The sequence below is a fragment of the Lemur catta genome, chromosome 3 (genome assembly GCF_020740605.2).
Source record: "Lemur catta isolate mLemCat1 chromosome 3, mLemCat1.pri, whole genome shotgun sequence".
Lineage (NCBI taxonomy): Eukaryota > Metazoa > Chordata > Mammalia > Primates > Lemuridae > Lemur > Lemur catta.
The window spans coordinates 4248131-4273701 of NC_059130.1; the positions used below are offsets into that span (position 1 = coordinate 4248131).

At 40.5% G+C, this 25571-nt stretch overlaps 1 protein-coding gene across 1 annotated transcript in view; it reads left to right on the plus strand.

Annotated features, from left to right (window-relative positions):
* MPZL1 (myelin protein zero like 1) overlaps positions 1-25571 on the plus strand; it is a 56093-nt gene that overhangs the window by 20624 nt on the left and 9898 nt on the right. The window contains exons 2-5 of the mRNA XM_045546632.1: positions 9034-9200; positions 14666-14879; positions 15561-15693; positions 18569-18671. Coding sequence (XP_045402588.1) covers positions 9034-9200; positions 14666-14879; positions 15561-15693; positions 18569-18671 — 617 coding nt within the window. The remainder of the gene's footprint in view (positions 1-9033; positions 9201-14665; positions 14880-15560; positions 15694-18568; positions 18672-25571) is intronic.

Below are 25571 nucleotides of genomic sequence, written 5' to 3' on the forward strand. Positions count from 1 at the left end.
GAGGTCCGGAATAGCAACCCTGACTCGCAGAAGAAAGGAGCCCGCTTCAGCGGCACCGTGGCCCTGCCCGGAGGCCTTGAAGCCCCTGACCCCGCAGTGGCAGCCAGGCAGCTCCCCACCTGCGTGGTCCCCACCCCCGTGCTTCGCTGAGTCGCTTTGCTTCCTGCAGCCTGGGTACAGAGGTCACAGCGGACGCTGCGAGGGGTCACGTGTCGCATGCTTTCACTGGAGCATTCTGGAATTTAAAACATAAATCTTTTATCACCCGACTAATTAATGTTCTTTCTCTTTTAAAAATATTTTTTATTGTGAAAAATAAAATATCTAGGCCGGGCGCGGTGGCTCACGCCTGTAATCCTAGCACTCTGGGAGGCCGAGGCGGGTGGGTTGCTGGAGCTCAGGAGTTCGAGACCAGCCTGAGCAAGAGCGAGACCCCGTCTCTACTAAAAATAGAAAGAAATTATAGGGACAACCAAAAATATATATAGAAAAATTAGCCAGGCATGGTGGCGCATGCCTGTAGTCCCAGCTACTCGGGAGGCTGAGGCAGGAGGATCGCTTGAGCCCAGGAGTTTGAGGTTGCTGTGAGCTAGGCTGATGCCACGGCACTCTGGCCCAGGCTACAGAGTGAGACTCTGTCTCAAAAAAAAAAAAAGAAAAAGAAAATACGTACAAAGGAGTGGACACCCATCCATGCACTTACTGCCAGGCTAGGAAATAAAACAATACCAGTAGTGTGTGCCTTTCACATCCTGCGCCCTCCACCCTGTTCCAGTCATAACCGCTTCCCTGTATTCTGTGTTTAGCATTCTCTTTTGTTCTTCTCTTTATGTTTGAAAAGGTCATATTTATGTGTATGTGAGGAGATATTGCAGTATCAGGCTATCACTGTATACCAACAGAGAACAAGAGATAGGCCAGAAAGCTGTTTAAATAGATTGATTGTACTCTTTTAAGCAGGAGAATATGCTGGTAACATCAAAGTGCTTAAAAAAAAATTTTTTTTTTTTTTTTCAAAATAAAAGCCTTTCAATTTCAAGGAAAACCTTAACAAGGTTTGTTAAAAAGATAATGTTTTTGCAAACCAGTGTACTATAAATGGACCCAGCAGTAACATGACATGGAATTGCTTCAACCAATAACAGTTTCAAGATCCCTGCCTGTGCTGCAGAAGTGTTAAGTTCATGACAATGCCACTCCAGTGTATTTCAAATGATTTTATGGCGTGAGAGTTTGAATTTACTTAGAGTAAGATCACCTTGGTAGTGGTTGGGAGGTATTATCAACTTTGTATTACTTCAGTAATTCAGAATATTGAAATAGGTCGAGTCAGGAAATAGCCTCTTAGGCAAATCAGTCTTGAATTTGCTTTTGTCTCTGTGATTGTGATGACTGTTGTTTTGTATTTTATATTTGCTTTTCTTTTTTTCTAAAATGTCCTGCTTTTCCATCCAAAATGTAAAAATATCAAGTTTTGAGTATCTATCATTTGATTATTGTAGAAATGGCCCCTGGACAGATGATGATTCCATAGATTTTTTGATTACTTGTCAAATGATTTTTCAGGCTATTTTCATGTGAATTGATCTCCTACTTTGAGGGTCAGTATCATCTCACTGCTAAATGATACCTTTGAGCAATGCAATACATTTTACAAACCTTATTCCCCAGAGTATGCTAAGAGAGGGGTTGTTTTGTTTTTGTTTTCTTGCCCTTTAAACTCTAGCATTACTCAGCAGGGTTTTCTACTTCTCATGGAAACCTTGTCCAGAGAGAAAGTAAGCTCAGCTGTCTTTACCATGTTGAAGTTTATATATAAGTTTATATGTAAGCCAGAATCCAAAGTTGACTGGATATGAAAACATTTATATATGATTTAATATTTTCATTTTGTTTCATTTCATTTCTATGCTTTTATTCCCAAGTCAATTGGCTTTTTCAGCAGTCAACAGATTTTTTTCCACATCTATGAGTTTTTGAACCAGAGCTTTAATAAAATTCACAGCCATTTTTGCCAGTCTACCGTAATTATAAATCCTAAGCCTGAAACGAACCTATTTAATATCTTATTTAGACTGGGATTCTAGTCTTCAGCGACACAGAATGTAGATTAGAACAATAGTTTCTGTATGTCTCAGTGTTTTTTACATATGCATTTTTAGCCATTTTGACAAGCTCTAAAAACTCCCTTTTATGAGTTTGAGGATGAGCTATCTGAATCGCACAATAACTTTACTGTGTATTTTCATAATTCTCCTAGTAAAAGTGGGGAGGGGACTGGACAAAGCAAACCATTCCCAAATGTTCAAGAAACCAGTAAAATCATCCGTTGCTTGGACTGCCTAGAATGCAGTCTGAGAGGGAGACCTGTGTTTTAGTTTCTTTCTTTATCCACACAGGAGAACATTTTTCTTTTATTGTTGTTGTTTTGAGAAGGGGTCTGGCTCTGTTCCCAGGCTGGAGTACAGCGACATGATCATAGCTCACTGCAACCTCTAACTCCCAGGCTTGAGCAATACTCTTGGCTCAGCCTCCAGAGTAGCTAAGACTACAGGCACACACCACACTCCTGCTAATTTTTAAAATTCTTTTATAGAGACGGGGTCTCACTATGTTGCCCAGGCTGGTCTCAAACAATCCTCCTGCCTTGGCTACCCAAAGTACTGGGATTACAGGCGTGAGCCACAACGCTGGCCCAGGAGAACATTTCTAACAAGATGCCATTCATGCCCATTGGACTTGGTAAAACGCTGCTGCACCATGCTTGGTAAAAGTACTTTGGATTCTAGGTGCTATCATATGCAAGAAAACCACATGCATTTTTAAACAAGGATCTCCACTGAAACTTCTCCCTGAGATCGACTGTGCATAGCACCAGACTCTCGGCATTTAACACAGTGGACTGCTCTTCTTTTGTCTCTCACAGCGTCATGATTTTCTGGGATACCTCTGGTCTCTTTGTCCGTAGCATTCACTATCTGGGGTATACTTGTCACAGGCAGAGGGACAACAAGCCCAGGGAGGCTGCTGCAACATGTTCGAGGGGGAAAGAGTAGGAAATGAGGTCTGAGAGTGTCCAGGAGTTAGCTCAAGTAGGGCTTAGTGGACCACATGAGGACTGGCCTGACCTGGGCTGATATAGGAAAACCCTTGCAGGATTCTGAGTAGAGCAGTGATACGATCTGACTTGAATTTTACTGAGGTCTCTCTGGCCTCTCTGTGGACCAGTTGCAGTGAAGTGGGGAAGGCTGGGAGCACAGACAGCAGTTAGGAAGCCATTGAAGTAATCCAAGTGGAAGATGATGGTGGCTGGGACATGGAGCATTGAATGTACCAGGGAGACATCAGTTTCTAGGTATGTTTCTAAGTAGAGATAACATGCGTTACCGTGTTGCTAACAGCCTGGAGGTGAGTTGTAAGAAAAAGAGGAGTCAAGAAGGATTGTAGGATTTTGGCCTCAGCCACTAGAAGGCTGGAGTTGCCATCTACTGAGATTGAGAAGACCATGGAAAGGTAGGTTTGGGGGTGGGAGTCAGGAGTTCAATTTGGACACATAAATTTGAGATGATGCCACGTATATCCAAGTGAAGTTGTTGATGCCAGTTAAGTCCAATGTGTATGTGTGTATGCAGGGGTCACCAGCATTTAGGGGCATTTGAAACTAGATGAGGTCACCAAGAGAGTGAATATTAAATAGATAAGCAGTCAGAGGAATGATCTGGGGCTCTTTAACATATAGAAGTCAGGAGAACCAGCAAAGGAGCAGGCAATGAGAAGAGGAGAAATCAGGAGGCAGAGGCCTTGTAGGAGCCAAACTATTAAAAAAAAACAAAAGTTGCAAGGAAGGAGTGATTATCAAATGTTGCAGATAGGTCAATAAGACAAGGTTTGAGAATTAGCCATTGATTTAGCCATAAAGAGATCATTGCATTCCTTAACAAGAACAGTTTCAGTGAAGTATGGGGATGAAAGCCTGAATTGGATTTATTCCAGAGAAATCAGAAGAGAAATTTAACAAAGTGAGAATGGACAGTTCTTTTGAGATTTGTAAAATAGAGGAGGGCAAAGGGGCCATAGCTGTGAGGAGATACAAAATCTTTTCCCCTAAAGCTGGGATATAAATATAAATTTGTGTGTGTGTGTGTGTGTGTGTGTGTGTGTGTGTGTGTGTGTGTGTGTGTGTGTGTGGTCATTAAATATGAAATGTCCGATTTCAAATCAGAAGTGTAGTTCATTATATCTCAAACAAGAAGTACAATTAATCAAAGTATGCACCTGAACTATTGACATAGTTTTGCCGTCTTAATGGTAGCTTGTTTATGCCAGCAGTGAAGAAGCCTGGACAGCGAGTGGCAATGAAATTGCAAAAGGTGTTTTCCACAGCTTGTTGAGTATTGATATTTTTCCTTGCAAGAAGTGATCCAAAGTCTGGAAGAAGGGCTAGTCAGTTGGTGCCAGCTCTGGTGAATATGGTGGATGACAGAGAGTTTCCAAGTGCAGCTTCTGTAGTTTGAGCAGCATTGTTTATGCGACATGTGACACGTGATCGAGTGTTGTCGAGGATTGACCAGTCTCTATTGATCAACCTCGGCTGCTTAATCACAAGCATTCTCATCACTTCATCCAGTTGGTTGCAGTAGACATGCACTATAATTAACTGACCAGGTTTCACGAAGCTGTAGTGGATAATACCAGTGCTGGACCACCAAACAGACACCGTGAGATTTTTTTGATGAATATTCGGTTTTGGACTGTGTTTTGGCACTTGATCTTTATCCAACCAATGTGCCAAACACTTGTGATTATCAAAAAGAATCCATTTTCATCACACGTAGGTAACCATACTGTGTAGAAATGGTTCACCTTTATGTTGTGACAGCAAAGAAAGGCAAGCTCCAAGACGATTTCTTTTCTGATGCTCGTTTAATTCATGCAGAACCCCTTTATCCAGGTTCTTTATGCCAGTTTGTTTCAAATGGTCCAATATTGTTGGAATAGTAACGTCAAACCTTGCTGCTAATTCATGTGTAGGTTGAGATGGATTTGCTTCCACTACAGCTTTCAGCTCTTCATTATCCACCTTGGTCTCAGGTCACCCACATGGCTCATTTTCAAGATTAAAATCACCAGAATGGAACTTCTCAAACCATTGACGTACTATGCATTCATTAGCCACGTCATTTTCAAACGCTTCATTGATATATCAAGCTGTCTGTGCTGCCTTGGTTCCACAACGGAACTCATACACAAAAATAACACAAATTTTTTACAAAAATTGCTCTAAAAAAATTTGAAAGATAATCACAAGCCAAAATGTGCATTTGCAAGACTGAAGATATGCCTTCACAATAAACATAAAACAAGAAGTATAAAAGTGAAATGGCAGAGATATCTATAGCTGTCAAACCTGGTACTTAAGGAATCGGACATTTCATACTTGATAACCTCTATGGCTTATGGTAGTGATTCATTGGTGAGTGAGAAATTCAGGAGAAGGGAGAATTGCTGGGTCGATGCCCTTAGGTAGGCAAGAGACGGTGAGATGCCGTGTGCAGTGGAGGGGTTGACCTTGGAGAGCAGTGCAGACATCTACATTGTAGTGGAGGGAAGGCAGGACATGCGGGCACAGATGCAGGGAGGCAGGTAGGTGTGGTGTGGGGACATAGAGAAGTTCTCTTCTGATTGCTTCTGTTTTCTCTGAAATAGGAAGCACAGTCATTACCTGAGAGTAAGAAGCTGGAGGGGATGGAAATTTGAGTTTAGAGAGGAAGATGTAAAATAATCCTTAGGGAAAATGGAGAGAAGGTGGATTAGGGAAATGTGGTTGGATCGCCAGGCGACATTAAGAGTCCCCTTGAGGTTAGCGGTCATTTTAAGATGAAACCAGTCAGTGGGATTGTGTACTTTCCTCCGGCCATAGTCAGCCACGCTGGTAGAGAAGCAGAGTGGGTATAGAATCAGATTTAACCAGGATTGCTGTTTGGCCAGGTGAATGCACTGAAGGGAGAGTGAGGCCAGGGAGCTGATCGTGCATGCAAGGGGTGAGTACACCGATGGACCATGTGTCTAGTCTGAGTAAGGCAGAGGGCATGCTGGGATGCGAGACCGTGTGGAGATTGGAGGATTGATGGATTTTAGTTTCTGATGTGGCAGAAGGACCAATGAAGTCAGGGTTTTGGAGATATTGGAAAGCTGGGAGGTGATTAGTCAGAGAATAGAAAACCCTGAACTTGAGATTGTGGAGCGGGTGCATGTGTGTTGATAGGGTCTAGAACAATGATTCTCACCCAGGGGTGATTTCACCCAAGGGGGCATTTGCGATATCTGGAGACATTTTTGGTTATTACAGCTGGAGGTGGAAGAGATGCTGCTGTTACCTAGTAGGGGCCAGGGATGCTGCTCAGCGTTCTCCGATGCACGGGACAGTTCCCCACAGCAAAGAATTATCTGGGCCAATTATCCACAGTGCTTAGTTGAGAAGCCCTGGTTTAGGGTGTGACCACAGGAATGAGTGGCAGGGATAGGCCTGATCTTATCCAGATTACTGGAGAAGAGAAAATAAACAAAGAGACCAGCGTTTTAAAGGTTTATCTTATGAGCACAAGAGTAGTATTGGAGGAAAGGATAGACAGGGAGGAAGTTAACTTCCTGCGTATGGAATCGTTTGCTTTTTCTGGTGCTGGCTGATTGGCTAGAGTTGGGATTCATAATCCCGACTCTAAGAGCCACAGGTTCAAATTAGCCAAACAGTGATGGCGTATTTTTTAAAATGTGTATTAGCCAGCGTTGGTGTAACTAAATTAAGTCTGTCTTAAATAGATTTTCTAAAAGCCAATTAGGGATTTGGTTATTCTTTTTGCTTAAAATTCTGTGACTGTAAATGTGAACATGTGGCCTAGTCCCATCTTTATCTACTGTCTCAGGGTAACAGTGCTTGCAGCCAGGCCTTGGGGCAGGGGTCTGGCTTAGGAAAATCCGTGAGAAACCTTATTCCTGGGCTTTAGGCACTGTGGCTTTCCTTGCAGTCTCATCACCATGAAGACTAGTCAAACTCACACAGAATGAGTAAGGGGTGCAAACCAGTGCTGCTTCCTGGAACCAGCCGGTCAACTTGTTTAGTCTTGTGCTTTGTCCGTCATTTTGAACTCAAGTGCCCTGGGGCTGCTTTTCTGCCTACCCACAATAGCAAGGCACGTCTTTTGTTTTCTTCCCATCTGAAAGAAAGGCTTGTTTTGAGGTTTGGACCACAAATAATAATCCATTGTTTCCTATAATAATAATCTACCCTCTTTAGCAGAAAAAAATCCGCTTGATACAGTGTGGCTATCAGTTTATTTAAAAGAATAGCCAAAAGTGTCCGTTGTGTCCTGAGAATAAACATTTGGAAGATGGTTGGGAGGAACGGGGGAGTGCTCTTGTTCTCCTTGGCCCAGAGTCATAGTTAAGCCCTCAAGAAGAAAAAATTCTCAAAATGACTGTCAGTTCCCGGTGACAATAGCCTTCCTTATTCTGCCTGTCTGTTACATTCTAAGAATAATTGGAACACTGCAGATATTTATTCCAGACTATTTCTTAAAAAAATATCTTATTTTGAAAATGGGTGTTTTTAAGTTACCAATTTTAGGCCAAAGAAGTTTCTCTCTAACCTTCATTTAGTTTGTGAAGTTGTCTCCTCTTGAGCGAAGACTATTTTCTTCTAGCAGCAATCCTTAATAATTCCTGCAGTTGCCTCTGGCTACAGATATTGAAAAAAGAGCTTTTTTTATATTCCAAGTGATAGATATATTTTAATTACTATTTCCTGGGTTTAGGCTAACTGAAAAAACTGGATAGGTGAAATGAAAATATGGTAAGTGTAGTCAGCTATTTCTTGAGTACACGTATACCTCGCACACTGAAATCTTACATGGGTAAGATTTCACTAACAAGACCAAAATGTATTATGCATCTTTCTACATTAAGACCTTTATAGGAAAAGGATCAGGTAAATAATAACAGGGCTTAAAATGAAGTAATATATCTTACTTAGAATAGTTTTAATTGATTTAAATGTGGAAGGTGAGAAAAGTTCAATGTGATAACAATTGTAGTGTAACAGGTGAATATGAGAACTGTTTAAAGAAGTAAAACTCTACAGCCTTCATATCATTAAAAACAGAGCATCAGGGAAGCAACCAAGAAGTCCTTCAGTAGGTGAATGAGTAAACTGTAGCACATCCATACGATTGAATGTTATTCAGCAATAAAAAGAAATGAGATATCAAGCCACAAAAGACAGGTAGGAAGCTTAAGTGAATATTGCTAAATGAAAGAAGCCAACCTGAAATGGCTACGTACTGTGTAATTCCAACTATATGACATTCTGGAAAAGGCAAAAACAGAGAGATAGTAAAAGGTCATGGTTGCCAGGGATTTGGGGAGGAGGGGAGGAATGAATTGGTGGAGCACAGGGGATGCTGAGGGCAATGGAACTATTCTGTACGATAATGTAATGGTGGAAACATGTCCTGTACACATTTGTCAAAACCCATAGAAGGTACGATACAAAATGTAAACTATGGACTTTAGTTAACGATGTAACAATATTGGATCATCGGCTGAAACAAATGTGCCACACTGATGACAGAGGTTAATAATAGGGGAAACTGGAGGTGGGAGTTGGAGTATAAGAAACTAATGAGAACCCTCTATTTTCCACTTCAGTGTTTCTGTAAACATAAAACTGCTCTTTAAAAGGTCTTTTAATTTAAAAAAGCATAATTATTAGGTATAGGCAAACTAGTAAAAATATTTTTAATCTTAACTAAAAACCAAAAACAATAAAAACCCCAGACTGTCAGCAACTATTCTATTTGTAGGAAGTACCTAGTTACAGACTATCCTACCAGAAATGTATACTGTAATGGCAGTGGATTACTGTATATATCTGGGAACTTTCTTGTATCTTTTCTTTGTCATCTTCTGTGATAAATATGCACAGTAGTATTCATGCTAAATCCTACTTTTAAACTGTCCTTTTTCCTTTCTCTCCAGTGACAGCTAGAGTATCAGCCTTGGAGGTCTACACACCAAAAGAAATCTTCGTGGCAAATGGGACACAAGGGAAGCTGACGTGCAAGTTCAAGTCTACTAATACCACTGGCGGGTTGACCTCAGTCTCCTGGAGCTTCCAGCCAGAGGGGGCCGCCACGACAGTGTCGGTAAGAATGCTTGACTGCTCGTGGCTAGTCTGACCTCACGGGTTTCTTTATTGCTGGGGTGCAATTAATGACCCATTCTTCCGATCGCGCATTTCCAAAATGAGTATATTTATTATCTATTATAGACGTCAGGTCCCTTCTCTTGCTCCAAACTTTCCAGGAAAAAATAAGTTCAGCATCTCTTAAGTGAGCTTATTTCCTTGTATCTGCATACTACTCTCCCCTGGCAGTCCCTCAATTCCTCTCCACCTTCAAATCCTGTTCTGAAATTGATCTGTTCCACAGAGTAGTCCTTAATTGACCATCCTGACATTCATTAGGATTTATTCTGCATCCTTTCAGCTTTTATTTGCCCCCTTTTTATTTCTATTGCTTTTACTTATTACTAAATTTGTGTGTGCATGCGCTCCCTTCTGATTTAATTATGAATTTCTTGATTTAGTTTATGGGCCATCTGATTCAGCAATATTTATGGAGAACTTACCATCCAGTGGGTATGTAGGGCCTTCAAAAATGTCTAAATCGTAGTCTTTGCTCTCATCCGGAGAGTGATCAGGAGTAAGACTAGTATGTAGATGACTTCAGAGTAAGATGAGGGGCACAACAAAAATAGAGCACCAGAGGGTTGACAGAAGAGTTAGTTACTAGCTGAGTGCTGGTTATTCAGTGGGTGGTTGTTAAACATAGACTGACTATTCAGGTTCTTGTCTATAAAACGGAGATAATAAAATCTCCCGTACAGGGGTGTTAGGAGAATAAAGTAAGATTATACAAGATAAGTGCACAGGACAGTGTCTAGCTCTTGAGGTACTAATATATACTATTTCTTATGTTACTGTTGTCCTCTCAGCAGTTGAATGTCCTTTAAATATTGGCACACACTTTAACAGTGTTGCACATTTCAGGTTGTCGGTACTTGGCAGGGAGAGCGTCTGCCATCCGTCTTTAAATAAGAATACCCAGCTCTTCTCTTGGATGATGACGAGTTACGTTTGTTGATCACCACCCAGATGCTAGGCCCATCATACATTTAATCTTCACACCTCCACGAGGAAGGAGGACCCTCTCCCCTTCTAGGTGGGCAGGGCTGGAGGATGGGGGACGCTGACTCAAGAGTTGTCACTCACCATGACCGCACCACCCAGGCCGGAACTGCTCAAACTTTGTTGTGTTGGACTCCAACTACTATACTGTTTCCTTTATGTATTATTTCTCTTTCCGAGAGAAAAGTCTGTTCATAATATTTACTGCCTGTAGGCTTTAGAGATTGCCTTAAGGCAGTGCTTCTCAATAATTTTTAAAATTTATTTTTAAAATGAGCCCTTTTCACATTTTTTTCTTACTCTCTGCCCCCTCCCATGAAATACTACAGATATACTGTAGCACTTATATATATATATAAATTCTCATTTATATACGTATATATAAATGAGTAAGATTTTCTCAAACCTTCCCACCTAAGAGCCAATATTTGCTCCCTTAGGGGAGATATTGCCCCTATTGAGAAAGCCTGGTCTAGGGGTTTTTATGAGAGACCCTCCCTTATAGTAACTATGAGGGTGAGAGCAGGAATCACACAGATACCGTGGGGAAGAAGATACAGAGCCATTCCCTGCTTCACATAAATACGGCATCAGCATAGAACATACGCTAATGCTCTTACAGAGGCAAAATTAAACACATAAGTTTACTCAGGAGAGTGCAAAGAACTCTCTAAACTTGTGAGGATTTCCCACTGAAGTCTTCGGCAAGCGTTGCTGTGAGGGCCATTGTTTAGTCCACAGAAAATACAGCAGTTGTCAGGAAGACACCCGGGGTGATAACTTTCCTTTAAAAAGTGGTTCCATTTATATTCAAAACATTCTTGTCATGTGGGTCAAGAGAGGTTTATATAACTCAAGACTTAAGAACATGCTGTATGTCTGATTAGTGTGTTTAGCTAATCAGTTTACACTTACATACTCATGTGATTACAGCTAACTTCAGAATGCTGTTCTTGGTATAGGAGCCATTATCTCCAAAATGTCAGGATACATTTAGTAAGATGAGCAGGTTGCTTTTTGTTTTTATAGATTTTATAGGGAAATTGTATTCCAACCCAGCATACCATAGATGGCTTTTCTGGTCCATGGACTTAGAATCCACATATCTAAAATGGAACTCATTTTTTTCTCCCCTCTGTTTTTTTTTTTCTCTGCTGTAGGGTAGTTGTGATCATCTAGAGATGAATTTTGTGGGAGTTTTTTTGGATTTTTTGTCCTTCCCCCCACCATCCCCTACCACTTCCTTCTGCCCTCAAGAAACAAGAACCTTTGCTAGTTCTTCCTACTTCATTTCTGGCATCTAGCTTTTTCTCAGCCTTGCTGCTTCTCTGGTCTTTGTTAAGCAGTGTTAACTGTGTGCCTGGACTGGTGCAGTAGCCTCTTGGTTGTTCTTCTGCTTCAACCCTCACATGCCTCCAGGTAAATAGTCTTAAAACAGTTCTTTTGCCTCACCACTTCCCTTCACAGAAACCCCCTAGCTCCCTGTTGCCAATGATGCTTGTCTAGAATTCAAAGTTCATTACAATTCAGCCCAGCCTACCACTCCTGCCTCGCTTCTGTTCTCTCATGCGATCACCTCCAGTCTAGTAAAAATGCTTTATGCTTTGCTTTCCTACCTTTGACCTCTTGCCATTTAAGTTGGACCTGATCTTTATCTTCTGACCTTCCCCCCTATGAGGCCTCTTTTCTAACTTTTTAGCCCTTCAGACTCACTACTCACATTGTCTGAGCCACTCCTGTGATACAGATCCCTTAATATGACAGTTTGTCTCTTTTCATCCTGAATATGGGTGTTTTAACAGGAGATATCTGTGTTATATCTGTGGCATTCCTCATAGCTTTAGCACAGTGGTTTGCACTTAAAAAATATTGGTTGAGAATGAGATCTAGTCTTTTCTGTGAATTTTTTACTATTTCCATCTCTTCACTGGTTTGACCAAGGCATTATTCTTCAGTTCAGTTCAGGAAACTTACGTAGTTCATGCTGTGTGCTAAGTGCTGAGGAATGCAGGATAGGTACAACTTGTCTCCTGCCTTCAAAGAGCCCCCAGTCTGAGGAGGGACACTGAGGGAACCATGTAGGACCCAGTGGTGGAAAGCAACAGAGCGTGACTGTCATTGGTGGTTCAGACATGCAAAGTAGGGAATATTTGGAGACGATGTGGGAAGGGAAGGCAGAGACCAGATGGTGGAAGGGTTTGTTTGCTAAGCTGAGAGTTTATGGTTTATTTCCTGGGGAAGACGAGACAGTGAAGGACTTTGAGCAGACAAGGCATGATTACACATAAGAAGCAACAAATAATGGAAATAGCATAAGCTTTGAAATCAAAGGTGGGTTTAAATTCCATCTCTAAAACCTGTGACCTTGAGCAAGTCACCAAGCTTTTCTGAGCCTCACTTTCCTCGTTATGACGCATCAAGCAGGCAGAGCTCCCCTTGCAGGGAGGCTGTGCGCCCTGGAGAGCCGTTGGGAGGTAGTTTCCCAGGGGTCTTTCACGTTCCTGCACATCTTGCAAGCAGGGGCACTGGCCGCCTTTGTTCCGGTCTTTCTTTGTACAGTGACTGGCCTTGGAAGACGGAGATAATGTTTCCCTCTGGAGCAGAGGACAGATTTGTTTACTGTCCAGTACAGTAAAGATAGTATCTCCCTTCAGGGCAAAAGTCAGACATGCCTTCTGCCCATTATAAAAGATTTGAGTCCCCTAAGCTTGGGGGTCCTCAGCCGGGATGCAAGGCTCTGCATGTGCAGCATCACCGGAGCCCTCCACGCCATCCTCGTGGGACATGGGGGGCAGGGGAGACAGATAAACACTTGCTTCCTGCTGCAGCGTAAGTAGGTTCTTTGCCTCTGAGTTTTCTGCATGGGAGTGAAAACTGCACAGGACTCTGTGCCTAGTACCAGCATCTGTGAACCTGTGGCAAACTAACTTGGCTAGCTTGCAAGTAGGGTAAAATCTCAGACCCTTCATTGTTCCTAACAAGCATTTAGCTCATATCAATACAGACTAAACATTGGATTAATGGTAATAATAGTTATTATTGTTGTTTATCAGTGGCATTTTGGCATAGTGGAGGATGGATTAGAGGAAGTTGAGGCTGGAATTAGACACAGCAGTTCAGAGGCCATAGTCCAAGATGATGACAGCATGAAACCAGGTGTCATCAGTGGAGATTGCATAGAAAGAAGAAAACTAAGAGAAATTTATGAGGCAGATTGACACTATTGGGGGATTAATTAGATGGGAAGAAAGAGGAATCAAGGATTACTCCAAGATTTATGGTTTGGGAGACAGATGGTAGCCATCAGTCAACAGGAGATACATAGGTGGAAGATGAAGTTTATAGGAGAAAGTGACAAGCTTGGGGGACTCTGGCAGCCTGGTGGTAAAGTGAGTAAGCAATTTTGGGAGGAGTCTAGAGCTTAAGGGGGCACTATTGACGGAGAGAGAGATTTGGGCGTTAAAATATAGATAGTCCTTAAGTCATGGGAACCGGTGAGATTGCACAGAGGTGTTTAGCACGATCAGAAGGTTCTGAAAATGTTCTATATGAATTGCCGGTGGAGCTGATTTCTACCCCCGGCCCCACCATCACCCCATCCATGAACGAGAACAAAGACACCAAGCCCCTAGCAGAGTTGCTTGGATTACAGCTGAGTGTGGGGGCAGATCCCTCCCACTGGGCCTTACCTTGCTTCCAAGGTGCTGGGTTTGACAAGGTTCACTTTGGGAAACGAGTTCCTTTGCTAAAGGCAGGTCTGAGGAGAGAGCGAGGAGTAGAAAGAGAAAGGGGCCAGAAGCTGAACCTTCAAAGGCAGGCGAGAGCATTCTGTTCTCCGGGCTTTGTTCCTTTCACACACCCATGACTTTTCCTTAGGAAACCAATAAGTAAGAGGGAGAAACCCACAGATTTGACTGATCTACGGTATTTAGGATTCTTTTTCATTGTGCCTTTGTGTATCTCAATGGTGAGCTTTGTGAACAGTTAGCTTTCTGAAGCCTTTGGATTCACCAGGCTCAAACATGGTGGTGCTGGAAGAGTGCTGGCTTTGAAGAATCAGATGGGCCTGACTTTGACTCTGGGTCCCTTACTATCATGCAACCTTGGGAAAATGGTTTCTTTGAGTCTCCGTTTCCTTATATAAGTGGTGTAAGTAGCAATAATTATATTAATGGGATATTGAGAGGATTAGAGAAGATAGATGAGTCTGTTTCTTCAACTGAAACCTGGCAGGGCTGACCCCTTGATCTCTAAACCTCTGTCTGACTTAGATTCCATAGCTTGAGGTTTATAATATGCTGTTGCCTTTCTTTCTGTGTGAAGTCTTTTTTTTTTAAAAGAAACTTTTGCAGCATGCCTGTTACACAGTTTAGGAATTCTGCCTTTGAAAATAGCTCATGTGTTCTTTTTTTCTAATCGCAGTTTTTCCACTACTCCCAAGGGCAAGTGTACCTGGGGAATTATCCGCCATTCAAGGACAGAATCAGCTGGGCCGGAGACCTCGACAAGAAAGACGCGTCAATCAACATAGAAAATATGCAGTTCATACACAATGGCACCTATATCTGTGATGTCAAAAACCCTCCTGACATTGTTGTCCAGCCCGGGCACATTAGACTGTATGTCGTAGAAAAAGGTACTTCTTGAGTATCTTTGCAGTAATGATGCAGTCAGTCTCCTTTATCTCATGTTTAGCTGGAGAACAAGAGGTCCATTTCAAGGAGTGTTTGAAGGTAGTATTTTTGCCTTACAGCTGGAGAACTGTTTCTCATTCCAACCAAAGCGGCTGATTTCTTCATCTTTATTCCTGCTGTCTGGAGCCTATTGTTCTGATTCCAGGACTGTTAGTTTTTTAGTGCTAATTAGAAGAAAGACCAAATTCATTATGGCTGGATATGGTGGGCAGTGGGAAAGAAGGAGATTAATACTGTTTTATATTCTGTTTTGACATTTGCAAAACACTACAGTGATTTCTTCTTCTCTTTTTGAGAACAAGCAGGAAATGCAGGTTCTGGTGTCTCGTTTTGAGACAAAGTCTGCTTTGTTAGAGAGTAGATTGAGGTACGGTCACATCAGTTTTTCTTTGATTTTAGAGCAGTGAGAGAGACTGTAGATGTAGAAATGCTTAGTTCTGTAGTTCATTCCTACCTATCTAATGTCATCAGTTAGATACTAGGATGTCATCATTTGGATAATAAAAGGCAGTATGGTAACTATTAAAGGAAGACACTTGCTTATTAATTTAATAATTTAATAAAATTCCATTTTTTCTCTCTGTAGCAATGTACCTTAAAACTATTTTGTTCTTTCTCTCTAGAGAGTTTGCCCGTGTTTCCAGTTGGGGTAGTGGTGGGTATAGTTACTGCTGTGGTCGTAGGTCTCACTCTGCTCATCAGCATGATTCTGGCTGTCCTCTATAGAAGGAGAAACTCTAAACGGGATTACACTAGGTAAGAAACACATTTTTGGGGGTGGGGGTGGAGGGAGGGAATCAGGGTTTATAAAAACTTAGGTATTTTTATGGGAAAAGGATCGTGAAGAATTAACTACTGTTTTCTTTCATGTCAGAGTCAGGCTGTCTCCTTGGGAGGTGTTCTGACATGGGCAAGCAGAAATCAGTGGCCTGCTGTTAAATGTGGAATGTGATACTAACCCCTGTTGTACAGGTTCCTCTTTAGGTTTGGTGAAATGACCTGCTCAGCAGTCTGTGCTCTGTATTGCAGTACTATCCACTCTGAAATTAGTATTCTTCAGCTACAGATATCACTTGCCCAATTTAAGAGTTTAATTTTAATTTATTTTTTTTAATTTCAGCATGTTACAGGGGTAAAAATGTTTAGGGGAAGTTTAAATTTAATTTCTTGGCAATAATCTCATAAGGAGTTTTTTTGGTTGGGTAAACATAAAACCCCAATCAAGAAGTTGTGAGCTGGGCATGGTGGCACATGCCTGTAGTCCCAACTACTTGGAGGCTGAGGCAGGAGGATCGCTTGAGCCCAGAAGTTTGAATCCAGCCTGGGCAACATAGTGAGACCTCATCTATTTAAAGAAAAAAGTGGCTGGACACAGTGGCTCACACCTGTAATCCTAGCACTCTGGGAGGCCAAGGCCAGGAGGATTGCTTGAGGTCAGGGGTTTGAGACCAACCTGAGCAGGAGTGAGACGCTGTCTTTACTAAAAATAGAAAAAAATTAGCCGGGTGTGGTGGCACAAGCCTGTAGTCCCAGCTACTCGGGAGGCTGAGGCAGGAGGATTGCTTGAGCCCAGGAGTTTGAGGTTGCTGTGAGCTAGGCTGATGCCACGGTACTCTAGCCCAGGCAACAGAGCGAGACCCTGTCTCAAAAATAAAAAAAGGAAGTTGTGCTAATAAACTGCCATCCTCAGCCCTGTGTGATGATATGCTAGCGATAAAGAAAAGTGGACTTTCTTTTTGTTCATGGCCTCTCAAAAGGAACACACCTGAGCATAGGGTCTGTGTCTAATTGAAGGACCTTTCTTTTCCCTACTCCAGCAGGAAAGCTAACCGACGTAAGCTATGTAAACTCGTGTGGTAAGACTGGAAACGAAGGCTGGATTCAAGCTGATGTAGTGTGAGCAGTGTTGCAGATGCACAGACCTAACTTTAACCATCTTGAGGGGGCTGTGATTTGAGAGGATTGCATGCCCTGAGCTCTCTTGCTGGTGGATGGCGGGAAACTCTGTTTATGGCTCTGCTGATCTAGAGTGTTCAGGAGTGCTGTGTTTTAAGAAGTTTGAGTGTTCAAATTCAGATATTAATATTACTTGCTTGGAATGCTTCTGTTCTGCTGACTGTATCTGCCCCTTGCATGGTGTTTTATGATTCAGTATAGCTGGGTTGTTGGTTTACAACGTGAGACTAATCCAGGGTGGTAACCTGCCAGTCTTTGTAGTTCTTGCTTTTGGGTTAATAAAGGGACAGGAAAGTGTTCCTTAGAATCCTAATCCTGCATGGCATCATGAATGCTGCTCTTCTTCTTACTTTGGTTTTTTTCCTCTTCCCCTGCCTTTTCTACCTTGGTGTGCTGGGATCAGATCCTGCTTATCTTCCACTTCTTAAGAAAAGCTGACATAGAAGACACATTGGGAGTATAACAGGGCTGGGTCTCCTCTTCCACTCCCACTAGACACATGGTAACTAATCACATTGCCCGTTGCTGTTAATATTCATGTGTACGTATTCAGCCCATCTGAATACGTTGCTGACAACTAACCAGCTAGCTCTGAGCTAACCCAACAGCTATTATGGTTTGTCCACAAATATGTCACGTGTTTGTACTAGAAACATGTTGAGCATACCATCTGGATGAAATCGAGTTGTCAAGTTACATAGAGGTTTTATGATCATTCGAATGTGTATGCTCTCCATGTAAAATGCGTGTGCGTGTGTGTGTGTGCGTGCGCGTTAGTTTTCTTTTTCATTGATGAATGGTATTACCAGTGGTGGAGACCCTCTTTGGGATGGAATAATCAACCATTTTGGTTCAGAACACGTAGCCTCCCATTTCAAAGAAGGCACAGTTTGCAGAATGCATGGTATGCTTTGGGCTTAGTAATGACACTTTAAATGTGATCCTCACCAAACTCCTAAGTTTTTTGAAAAATATGAAGGATTTAAGCTGTCCTGATGACACATCTCCTTAGGAAATCCCTAATGAGATACTTCCTGGCATTTACTTTCCCTGATGTATGAGATAGTGCTTATTATAAAAGTCCCCTATACCCCTGAAAAAAGTTCAGCCTGTGTGACATGGCATTCCATAGTTTCTCATCATTCACAACTTCCTGGGGTTTTGGGTTTCATTGTGGTATTGGTAGGGAATAAAATATGGAGAGAACAAGACAAGCCAGGACTACAAACGAGCCTGGATGTATATCTGTAATTTTTAAAATACATTCGGAAGAGGCTTGCCTTTGATGATAACAAAAGCGAATTGCCATTAAGCCATTAAGAAGGTGCTCTATAGTTTGCTCGTTTAAGCCTTTATCCCAAAGGAGAGTTGGTGGCAGGGGGAAAAGACAAAGCAGCAAAAAGGGTCAGTGTGTATTGTGACCAGAATTGCAATATCATTGTCGTAAACAAGGGTGAGGAGGTTGCACCATACCGGTTTCTGTGCCTCCCTCACTGACTTAGGAGAATGTGTGAGTGTCAGGGATAGAAAGTAGTTTTAAGATATGTGATTGTTTTGTTGTCTTTCGTTTTTATACATCTGCTGCTTCATTTTGCCATCACTTGCATTTGTATGTTTTGTTTCTGTTTAATTTTTTTTTTTTTTACGTTTGTTTTCCAAATTGTCAATTCATCAGCTGCAGTACATCAGAAAGTTTGTCACCGGTTAAGCAGGCTCCACGGAAGGCCCCCTCCGACACAGAGGGTCTAGTAAAGAGTCTGCCTTCTGCATCTCACCAGGTAATGGCTAATTGCAGCTCTGCCCCTGCGCCCCATAGGCTGTGCTCTGTCACCTCCCTTGGTGCCGGAAGGAATCCTGAGCTGTGTGACAAAGAAAGAGAAAGGCAGACAGACAGAGAGAAAGGGGGAGAGAGGTGAATTAAAGGGCTGGTCTAGGAAGAGCACAAGAAAATAAGGTGGAAAATCTGACCTGAGTGAAGGTTTCCACAAAACCACCACTAACATGAATTGTTGACTAATAAATGTGGCACCTTTGGCCCAAGGAGAATTAGAAAATGGCTTTGTCAAATGTAAAAGATTCTTCTTTAATTGCCCAAGGAAAGAAATCTAATGAACTAGAGTGTGTATTGAGGCATCCTGTAGACAAGAAATTAGCAGGAAAAAAGTTGATATTCTTGGTATTGATAATGAAACAAAAATTATTTTATGTGGATTCTTTAGAAAAAATTGAAAGTAAGCATGTGTCTGACTAATAAGCTTGATGAGGAGTGGTTTTAATTTCTACTTCTAGAAAGTACAGGAGAGAAATAATTTTTATTGGAATTTAGCATAGCATCTAGCATGGTATATTTTGGCTGTGCTGTTTTAACTATAATTGTGGCATGGCAAAAATCCCATAGCTTAGTACCAATTTGGTTCTTCTGGGGTAGAAGACATCCTGAGGAATTTGGCCCATTGTAGCATCATCCTAAGGAGAATGGATTTAAGAGGAAGTAAAGAGAGTAAGTGTTTTGTGGAAGAAGAACCCATTGTCTAATTCCACAGTTGTTACGTGTAGTGAGGAAACTATTATACCAATGAGGAAACTAAGGCATTGTGATTATTAAATTTCTAAAAGCACATACTCAATGACAGAATTCGGACTAGAACCCAGGTGTGTAGATAGTGAGTGTTCTACCACGGCATCAGGCTCATTACCTGTTCCCATTCTGTCTGTCTGATATACCTCCAGTACCTGAGGCCACTCACTTGGATTGTGAATGGGACCAGGGTTGCGAATGAACGCATGAGAGTTACAGATAGGCATCACATCTAAAGAAGCCCTGGAACATTTTCCTTCTGTCCCTGAAGTGCTGTCAGAGTTGCTCTTTTGCTGAAAACAAACTAGAAAAAAGAAACAATGGTTTTCAAGATATTGGAAAACAGATTATGCGGCACTGTGACCCCCGAGAGGAAGGAAACAAATAATGTGAGCCCTGTGATTTCCCCGCTTACTGCCTCGAGACAGTTCCCACACTGCAGTGCAGGGAGGGAAAATGGAAATAGAGCCCAGCTGTCTCACTGAGTTGAGGAGGCAGAAATCAGAGTTTAAAAAGGTCAGGGTGGCTAGAATTTGTGTACCAGAGAAGAAACTAGAGAGAGAGAGCATGCATGCACACTTCAGAGATCTGGAGTGGGGCCCCTTGAGTCTTTGAGTACAGATTTATGCATGTGTAGGAGAAAACTCTCTGAGACCAGGGAAAGAACTACCTGAAAATCAGTAGATTGCACAATGCCTGGAGCCCACACAGGGCTGGGAATGGTTTGTGTTCCTAAAAGCCAGAATAGAGAGACTCATAATATACAGGGTATTGGTTAGGGTGCTCGGAACGGTCATGCCTTAGTGTGGGGCTAAATGAGTACCACAATAAAGGACACTGTAGACCCACCGTAACAAAGCTTGAAAGGAAGCCTTTAAAGAATCAAACTAATCAAAAAGTAATTTAGCTGCATTCTACAACGAAATCCAACACTATTTATACGAATACAACAAAATTCAGCACCAGATACTGTAAAAATTTATAATGTCTGGCACCCGTCAGTAATACCAGGCATACAAAGAAGCAAAAAAATAAGACAGAAAAGCCGGGTGTAGTGGTGAACACCTGTAGCAGTCCCAGCTTCTTGAGAGACTGAGGTGGGAGGATCACTTGAGCCCAGGAGTTCGAGACCAGCCTGAGCAACATGGTGAGACTCTGTCTCTAAAAAAGACGTATAACCAGGAGAAATCAATCAATAAAAACAAACCCAGAAATGAAAGAGATGAGGGGATTAATAAACAAAGACGTTAAAACAAGTATTATAAATCTTATTAGTAAACTGAAGGATTTAAAGCTTGAATATAATGAAAAAAGAAATAGATATATAAAACAAACCAAAATGGAACTTCTAGAAATGAAAAAAAAAGTGGATAGCATTAACAGGTTAGATACTGCAGAAGCAAAGATCAGTGAACTTGAAGGCATAGCAACAGAAACTACCCAAAATGAAACATGAAAAGAGAGAAAGTCTGGGGGGAAAATGAACAGAGCTTTATTGAGCCAGTAAGCAATATCAAGCAATACAATTAGAGTCTCAGAAGGAAAGGGAAGAGAGAAAAAAATTTAGAGAAATAGTGAAATTTTTTATAAATTTGGTGAAAAACATAAACCCACAAATCGAAGAAGTTCAATAAACTCTACGTAGAAGAAACTAAGAAAACCACCCTAAGCCACATCATAATCAAATTGCTTAAGACCACTAATAAAGAGAAAATCTTAAAAGTTGTTAGAAAAAAAGAAAGAGACATGATGATAGAGGAATAAAACTAGGAGTGACATCAGCCTTCTCTTCAGAAACCATAAGGCCAGAAGACAGTGGAACCAGCACTTTTAAATTGCTGGAGAAAAAAGCCAGTCAACTCAAAATTTTGTACTTAGCAAAAATATTTCAAATATGAAAACAAATAAGAAAAAAGCTGAGAGAATTTATCACCAGCAGACATGCTATATAAGAAATGTCAAAGGAAGTTTTTCAAGCAGAAGGGATACCAGATGGAAGTTTAGATGTATACACAGGAGTGAAGAGCACTGGAAATGACAAATAAGTAGAAAATATAAAAGACTTTTTTTCTTATTTTTAAAATACCTTTAAAAGTAATTGACTGTTTAAAGCAAAAATAATGACAGTGTTTTATGGGGTTATGAATGTAGAAATAAAATGTATGACAACAGTAGTACAAAGGATGGGGTAGAGAGGATGGAAGAATACTGTTGTAAGCTCCTTACATTATCTGTGAAATTGTAATTTGAAGGTAGATTGTGGTAAGTTAAAGATATATACTGCAAAGCCTAGAGCATAATCCTGGGGGAAGAAAAGAGGTATAGCTAATAAGCCAACTAAGGAGCTATAATAAAAATCACAAAAAAATACTCAGAAGCAGAAAAAGAGGGAAAAATGAGCAAAAGATAGGTGTGACAAATAGAAAACATATAGTGAAGTGGTAGATTTCAGCTCAACCATATTGATGAGTACATTAAATATAAATGAGCTGAACACTCCAGTTGAAAGGTAGAGATAGATTGGATAGAAAAGCAAGACCCAATTATATGCTGTCTATAAGAAACAACTTTAAATATAAAGATCCCAATAATTTAAAAATAAAATGATGGAATTGAAAGCAGGGTCTTGAAGCGCTAATTTGTACATCCATGTCCATAGCAGTGTTATTCACAATAGCCAAAATGTGGAAGCATCCCAAGTGTCCATCAGTTTATGAATGGATAGACAAAATGTGGTACACATGTACACAATGGAATATTATTCAATCTTAAAAGGACGGAAATTCTGACACGTGCTACAACTTGGATGAACCTTGAGGATATTGTGCTAAGTGAAATAAGCCAACCACAAAAAGATACACTGTGTGACTCCATTAATATGCCATACTTAGAGTAGTCAAATTCATAGAGACGGAAAGTAGAGTGATGGTGTTGGGGGAAGGGAGGAATGAGGAGTTGTTTAATGGGTACAGAGTTTCAGTTTTGCAAGATAAAAAAATTCTTGGGATGGCTGCACAATGATGCGAATGTACTTGACACTACTGAACTATACACTTAAAGTTGTTAAGATGATAAATTTTATGTATATGTTATCACAGTATTTTTTAAATAAAAAGATGGAAAATGAAATGCTTTGTTAACAGTATCCAAAAGAAGTCTGAATAGTTATGATAATCAGAGTAGGCTTCAGAATAAGAAATATAACCAGGGATAAAGAGGTACTTTCCATGATGATAAAGTGACATATTCATAAAGAAGATGTAATCTTAAATGTTTATACTTCTAATAATAGATCCTGAAAATAAAGGAAGTAAAAACTGAGAGATTTGAAAGGAGAAATACACATATTCACAATTGTAGTTGGAGGTTTCAACATTCCTCTCTCCGCAAGTTTATAAAAACAAGTTTACAAAAAATCAGAAAGGATACAGAAGACTTGAACAACACTGAAACCAACTTGACCTAATGGACATTTATAAAATACTACTTTCATCAAGAGAGTTCTCATTGTTTTTAAGTGCACATGAAACATTTACCAAATATAGGCCATATTCTGGGCCATAAAACAATTCTAGTTAAATTTTAAAAGGATTAGAATAATTCAGAGTGTGTTCTCTGGCCACAGCAGAATTAAACACATCAACAGAAGGATACTTGAAAGGTCTCAGATATTTGGCAATTAAACAAATAACCCATTAGTAAAACAAGAAGTCACAAGAAAAGTTAGAAAATATTTTGAACTGAGTGAAAATAATAACACAACATATCAAAATTTGTGAGGTATAGCTAAAGTGGTGCTTTGAGGATTTGTAGCATTAGTAGTTTACATTAGGAAAAAAATAAAGTTATAAAATCGATGATCTAGGCTTCTATCTGAAGAAACTAAAAAAAGAAGAGCAAATTAAACCCAACATAAGCAGATAGAAGGAAATATTAATAATAAAGACAGGAGCTGTTGAAAAATCAGCTGACGTTCCCGTTCCTCTGTAGGTAATCTGCCTCTTCTCTTTGGCTGCTTTTCAGATCCACTCTATGCCTTTTGTATTCTGCATTTTATCTACTACTTATTTATTGATTACCCCTTGTTGCTCATGCTTGGAATTTCACTGGACTTCCTGAATCAGAAGGTTCATGTCTTTAATAAATTCTAGAAAATTCCCAGTCACAATCTCTTTGAATTTTTCCTTTCTCCATTTTTTCTATTTATCATTTTACAGAAGTCTAATTAGATGTATATTAGACCTTCTCACTCTATGTCTCTTAACCTCTCTTGCTTACTTTTTATCACATTGTCTCTGTGCTGTTTTCTGCATAATTTCTTCATCTGTATTTGAATTCACTAATTGTTTAGCTTTGTCTAGTCTGCTAGTTCAATTTCTTGTGTCAGTGTCTCTGTTTGGCTCTTTTTAAAATACACCATACCTGGCTTGCTGATGTTTTCTTTAAAAAATAAAAAAAGTAAATCACAAAATATGCCTGGCTAATTTTGATAGTTGCTATGACTTCATTATATTTTCAATATCTTATTTTTTATTTAAGCATATTAAATTTTTTATTTTGTACCTCAAAACTGGTAATTCCAGTGTCTGTGATCTTTATTGATCTGACTTCAGTTTCTGTTTCTACAACTCTTGCTGGTGGTTTATTTTCTCGTGTATTTTATAATTTGAAGACTGTGCTTATGTTTCTAGGCATTTTATGCAAATTGAGTCTTCATTTAAAATTTATTACTCATGAGAAGATTTGTATTTCCTCGGCCATGTGCCTTGGATACTACCAACCAAGGGCTTTATAAACTAAAATTTTGGCTTAAGGTCTTTGGGGTTATACAGCTCGTTTGAATTCCACCTCTAAATCTACATGAATATAGGGCTGTAGCTATGGAACTTGTGGGGGGACCTTTTTCTGTTTGTTGCTCAATGCAGGGCTAAGACCAAGAGATACTGTGACCCCACTATAGGCCAGGATCTTTTTCTAGTTTCCTTTTTGAAGATATTGTCTTTGGGATTTTCCAGCTTTATTCTCAGTTCCCAGTTACCACCTGGCTCGGACCTGTCCCTCTACAAGTATAGCTTATTAAAATCCAGGTTTAATTTTTTTCACATCATGGCACAAATAGAAAGTGGTATTTTTACTGTAAAGTGTCCTCTAGAAATCTGGTTTGTCATATGGCTGGAAACAAAAATGCTAGCGGGGAGAGATGCAGCTTACGATCTGCATTCAGATCACAGCCTTGTATTTGTGTACCTCCTTTGTTAGATCAGCTTCAGTTTCCCAGGCCTTCCGCTTCCCCCAGGTAATAAACGAAAATAGTTTAAAATATCAAATAATATGGTCAGTGAAAAAAGCAGCCCAGCTCCACACCTTCCTACTCTGAGATCCAATCCTCAGAAGCAAACACTCTGCATTATTTTAGCTGTTTCTTCTGGTATTCCTCGTATTTCTAAAAATCATTTATTATATTTCTATTTCTAGATTTTCAGTTTTAGATATTATCTATTGACTCCATACTATGGAAGAGTGAGGCTTTTTTAATTTTATCCCCAGCCCTTCCTTTCAGCACACAAGACTTACGCACATACCTACACATGTGCCTCTTCCCGGTGTGGTTATGTCGTCATATTTAGGTACATTATTCAGCGTTACATGGACCTGTTTTTTTTCACTATCGTACCACATGCAGTTGCTTTCTTGTACAGTTTTATCTACCATGGAGCTAATATTTGCCTGTTTTTATTTGCTTCCACATATTTATATTCCATCTCAAAACTCTTAAACAGAATTTAAAACCTCTGAGCTCATTCAAACTTCACCTGTTGTGTTGGTTTCATTTCGTTCCTGGAGAGAGACTCGCATTGCAATCCGGCCTTGTGCTCTAGGCTGCTCTCTAGCCGTCAGCCTTGGCTTCCTTCCCAAGGAATTTTCTTTACCTCTCTCTTCTTGCACCCCAGGTCCTCGTTGTTCTTAGTTTATTCTCACATTATGAGGGAACATACTCGGCATGACTTCTCGAGGAAGAATGCACAGGAGGTCAACATTTTGAGACTTTGCGTAGTCGACAGAATAACGCTTCCCCAAGGAGGTCCACATCCGAATCTCT